The following is a 4,807-nucleotide window of genomic DNA, read 5'->3' as shown; positions in this document are numbered from 1 at the left end:
ATCGCTGTCAAAGGCGTCCTCTTTGGTGGCATTGAATCGCTTTCGTCGGCGCTCGCCGCCCTCAAGAAGCTCCAGCATCTCTAGTATAGTTGCATGCTTCGAATCATCGTGTTGAAACATGCGAGTAGCTTGGACGACACGCGTCTCCGGAGCGACGGCCTCGTCCTGCTCGCGTCCGGGCTCCTGGCAACCACGTCCCAAGTGACGCTGCTTTCGTTGAGCAAAAACGATGTGACGCACAACGTCGCCAACCAAGTGTGTCACGACGGCCTCGACGCACTCTGCGAAGTGATTCGCACGTCGCACACGCTTCAGACGCTCGTGTAGGGCGCCACGTCATATTTCGGAATGCACACGGAAAAGTAGGTTGGCCGCCAACGACCTCGACTATGACAGCGCCATGAAGCTCGGCGCGATTCTGCGCGTGAACGACAGCATCACGCGCGTCGATCTGAGTGGCAACAACATGGGATCCTCGGGCCTCTCGCATCTCGCGCGCGCCCTGCAACTCAACCCCCCTCTGCGCGACCTATGGTGCGATCCATTGCAGCGGGCGATGGAGAGGACTGACGTCTGCCATGGAAAAAACTAGTCTGCGTCAAACGGGTCTGAACTGCAATGCCTGCGCCTGTCTCGCAGACGCACTGCTCCGCAACTCGACGTTAACGACGCTCACGTACATGCAGTGTCGAGTGGTGACGATGAGAGCTAGAATCCTATATGTAGCTTGTCCGAGAACCCACGCATAAAGGAGGTAGGCTGGCGCCGCCTTGTCGAGGCGCTGGAGCAAAATGCGACGCTTGCCAGCCTCGTCCTCGAGCCGCCCGAGAGCAGCCGCTACATGAGTCACTACGAGCGTCTACGGGCGCTCGTCGATGCCAATCGCGCGCTCCGCAACGTCCAGCAGGTGCGCGTCGGCTCGACGCTTTGCACGCAATTTATCATCGCCGTAGGCGCTCGCGACCTTTGACTTTACCGCGCTCTCGGCGTTTGCCCAAGTCAACTTTGTCACCAAGCTGCGTGCGTTTAGCGAGACAGAGCTCTGCACACTCCTCTCAAACCAATCGTTCCAGCAGCTGCGCATGACGTCCGAGCAGGTTTCGGCGCTGCAGTACTTCTCGTCGCTCGAGATGTACGACCCGCTACGGCGGTTGGTGTGGGCCTACGACGCTGTCACGCGGCGCGACCAGCGCAACGCAACCGCCGCCGATGCAAGCGACGAGAACGACGACAGTCGCGTCTGGCGCGACGTCGACCTCGTGACGTTGCCGCCGCTCGGAATCGCCCGCCACGTCTCGTAACCCAAGCAGCGATTTCCTCGTCGTCTCGTTCGTGTTACTGATCTACTTTTCGCTGACGCTTGGTCGGCGGCGGTGCTTGTTGGCGCTGCTTTGCTAGCCGCTGCTTGAACAGCGTCGTCTGTCGCTCCGTGTGCTGGCGCGGCGACGTCGCGGACGAGTCGGACTCGCCCGACTCGGAGTCCTCAGCCATGTCCTTGACCATGTCGACCGACCGCTTGCTAATCCACGTGGCCACGGTTTGGAGCGCGCTCGTGGCGTCATAGTCGGCGTCGTGGAGCGCAAAGAGCACCTCGTCCGGCGCGACGAGGCCGCGCACCATGTCGCCGTCCACGAGGCTCGCGCCGCCCGTGCCGTCGATGAACGTCACGCGGAATTGGCCGTCGATTGGGAGGTACTCGCGGAGCACGACCGGAATCTGCTCCTTGGATTTCGGGTTCCACGCATACGCAATGTTGCCAATCGCGAGCTGGAGGACGTGCGCGACCGCGAGGTACGTCTTGACCTGGCGCCGCGCAAGCTTGGGCACCCATCGGCGGTTCAGCGACGGCTTCGCATCCAGCGGCGGCTTGGGCTCGAACGGTGGAATGTCGGCCTGGTGGTTGGGCCCGAGGCGGCAGTTGACGGGCTCGGCGTCGTCCGCATCGATCTTGACAAACGGCGACGGAAACGCCGACGGTGCGTACGCATAGCGGCACAAGTACGTGTGCAGCGGCTCGTCCTTGAACTGGCGCAATGGCATGCTCTGCACGACGTAGCAGCGCTGCAGAATCGCGGCCATCGGCGCGTCGCCTGAGAACGGCGAGGCAAAGATCTCGTTGTCTTCTGTCTTGAGGTCGACAATGTCCGTGTCCCGCGCCGACGATATATGGTTGCCCGGGTGCGTCGGGAACTGCGCCATTGTCTTCTCGTCCAAGTCGGACGGGAAGTAGTAGTACTTGCCCGTGAAGCCGTCGGCATGGAGGCCGATGATCTCGGCCACGTAGATGACCGCGCTCTCACCCTTGCGCCCGGCAATCTCGACGTGGTCGCCGACGCGGTACTCGCAGCGGCCGCTTCGCGGGCCATGTACCGGGCCTTGGATCGTGACGTAGCGGGGCATCTGCGCGGTCGTCGGTCAATTACCTCGTCGGCTCCCACTGTGGGCATGGCGGCGCGTACTTAGCCGGATGCATGTCAAATAGTGTTACCGTGAACGGAATTAATGTAGTATGCCAACGCGACAACGAGCCAGTGCGTGGTGGCGTGTCGCGATGGCATTTATTGTCTACTCTTTGTTTTATTATAGGCATACGAGAAGCAAGTCATATTTGTGTCGTAGCACGACCCTCGAACCACCGAAACACGGCATTTTTCGAAATGAAAAAAACTATAGAACGTGATGGACAATATTGTACATTTCTCGTGGACGCTTCGTGTTGGAATGGCAGCGTGTACGCTTTTGCTCTCGATGGACGAAGCTTCCACGTGGCCTTCCTTGCGTACGGCCTATCATCACGCTCCTGGCATTATACCGAGGATGCGTGCCGAACGATTAAGATATGGGTGCCACCAGACGCGGTCTTTCTTTTGGGATCTCGAAAGTAGCGCACCGTTGTTTATAGAGATATTAATCGGATCTGGTAGTCGGTCCAGGCCGGCTTTATACGCCGAGCTACGCTGGTGGTTCAGGAGCACGGGCGCAATTGCGCAGTGGTCGAAAAAAAACCCGCGAGAAGCTGCCGGACCTAGAATAAAGAGTGAAGTCCTTCATTTTTCATCCTTAACGCTAACCATGGAAGTCAAAACCCAATCTGTCAAGCCCATTGCCAAATCGAATTTCGCTCGGCTGCTGCCGAATGGCGACTGCTGCCGTCGCTGGCGCGCCTTGTACTGGTATATAAAAGCGCCCATCGATGGCCCTATGCGATGGCCGGACGCCAATTGGCCGTGTTTATGGCGCACGGATTAAAGACACGGTTGCCAACCGGGTTGCCAACCACTGATCAAAGTAAACGTTCTCGTCGCACGCAAAAATTAGAAACCCGGCGCGTGGGACACGACTGGTTTGGCTTCATCAACCAGCGCCAGCCAGTGCGGCTACTTCGACTGGCGACCCCTATACTGTATGCATCGTAGCACAACTCGCCACGCCCGGCTAACAAGCACCGTCAGCTTACGGGGTCCGCAAATCATCATGGCGCGACAGCACCCAAAAGGCATGCACGCGATCGGTCCGTCGCCTTTGGTCGTCCAATACACTGGATGCCAGACGATTGGCACGGTTCAGTACACTGTACGGAAAAATACACTGTACGAAAGCCCATAGTCCCACGGTGGCAGCAGTTGGGAGCGCAAGTGGCGCATTTGCCCATTTGCGTCCTTCGGCCCGTGCGGTCTCGTATATGTCGCGCCTGCACGTCCAGCCTCTCATGCCGACCAAGGACAAGTCGTTCTACAACAAGATTGCTGCCTACCCAATCAGATTCCCCGGCCGCCGAAAAGCCGTTTCCGAGCCGCCCAAGATGGACGCCGGTGCGCCTGCAAGTGTCATCGCGATCGCGACTCATGCTCGTTATGTAGCACGACGCCCAAAGGTCCGCCTCTGCTACGTCTGCGGCCGGTATATCTCGAGCTGCTCGCCTCGCCTCCACTCTGTTGTTGTTGTCGTGTAGCGAGTATGGACTCTCCTCGTTTGAGATTCATCTCAAGCAGTGCAAGCTGCTCTGGATCGCGCAGGTTCGCAGCACCCTATACGATAGGCAGACGCAAGAACGGCTTGCGAATAGGAGGAGAAGAAGCCGCTGCGCGAGCGACGACCTGTGCCCGAGCCGCCCCAAGAGCTGCCCATTGAAGCCAACGTGCTCTACCAGCTCTCGCCCGACGAGCTCGAAGCGCAGAATCGCGCGGCCGCCAGAGCTTTTGAGGAAAAGGTAGACAAGATGACGAATTGCACGCAGCGCACTCATTGCGGCGCTAGGTCATGGAAAAGTGTGCGTACTGCGGCCGAACGTTTAACCCAGAGAGGTACGTAGTAGCCTCGTCGACCGACGACGTTCTGAGACACGAAGCCTAGACTCGCGATTCACAACCGCAGCTGCACGGCAGAGCGACCCGCCCGCGCGGTGGGCACGGCTCGTTTGTCGCCGTCACCGTCACTCAACGCCGATCCTACGCCGCCACCAACGACATCAACGGCCGAGCCGTCGCCACAGGTAGAGAGATCGATGTCGTGTAGGGTCGTGAGCTGAGCCGCCGAGGCTAGAAGACCAAGCGGACCGGGAGTCCGTCGTACACAGAGTCCACTGCCTCGTCACGGTCGTCCATGTCGTCGTATGCAGACTCGACTGCGTCGTCGCGCTCGTCCATGTCCTCGACCCTCGGGCGGCTCTCGCTGACGTCGTCCCAGGGCCGGCCATCGTCCCAAAACGGCGGCGGCGGTAGTCGGCCAACCACGCCGCCGCAGCAGTCTCGTGCACAGACGCGACCGAGCAGTCGTGGTGCGACGCCACCCGGCGCCGACCGGTCGC

General features: G+C 59.8%; 4 protein-coding genes across 4 annotated transcripts in view; 2 read left to right on the top strand and 2 right to left on the bottom strand.

Moving 5' to 3' along the window:
* Positions 1-841: 841 nt before the first annotated feature.
* Positions 842-1,301, top strand: SPRG_20917 (hypothetical protein; the record flags this gene model as incomplete). Its single annotated transcript, XM_012349600.1, has 2 exons — positions 842-907; positions 954-1,301. The coding sequence occupies 2 exons, from the start codon at positions 842-844 to the stop codon at positions 1,299-1,301; spliced, it is 414 nt and encodes a 137-aa protein (XP_012204990.1).
* A 13-nt stretch (positions 1,302-1,314) lies between these two features.
* SPRG_10435 (hypothetical protein) lies at positions 1,315-2,400 on the bottom strand (the record flags this gene model as incomplete). The annotated part of the gene is made up of 1 exon (XM_012349562.1): positions 1,315-2,400. One exon carries the CDS (start codon positions 2,398-2,400, stop codon positions 1,336-1,338), a length of 1,065 nt encoding a protein of 354 aa, XP_012204952.1. The 3' UTR covers positions 1,315-1,335.
* A 1,309-nt stretch (positions 2,401-3,709) lies between these two features.
* On the top strand, positions 3,710-4,528 carry SPRG_10434 (hypothetical protein; the record flags this gene model as incomplete). Its single annotated transcript, XM_012349561.1, has 5 exons — positions 3,710-3,900; positions 3,953-4,016; positions 4,067-4,210; positions 4,258-4,304; positions 4,516-4,528. The coding sequence occupies 5 exons, from the start codon at positions 3,710-3,712 to the stop codon at positions 4,526-4,528; spliced, it is 459 nt and encodes a 152-aa protein (XP_012204951.1).
* A 10-nt stretch (positions 4,529-4,538) lies between these two features.
* SPRG_20916 (hypothetical protein) overlaps positions 4,539-4,807 on the bottom strand; it is a gene marked incomplete at both ends in the record, with an annotated part of 1,695 nt that continues 1,426 nt past the window's right edge. The window contains one exon of the mRNA XM_012349599.1: positions 4,539-4,671. Coding sequence (XP_012204989.1) covers positions 4,539-4,671 — 133 coding nt within the window. The remainder of the gene's footprint in view (positions 4,672-4,807) is intronic.

Source organism: Saprolegnia parasitica (assembly GCF_000151545.1).
Source record: "Saprolegnia parasitica CBS 223.65 unplaced genomic scaffold supercont2.55, whole genome shotgun sequence".
In the NCBI taxonomy this organism is placed as follows: domain Eukaryota; phylum Oomycota; class Saprolegniomycetes; order Saprolegniales; family Saprolegniaceae; genus Saprolegnia; species Saprolegnia parasitica.
Note: the sequence above shows the minus strand (reverse complement) of the source record. Positions and strands in the feature narration are given on the sequence as shown.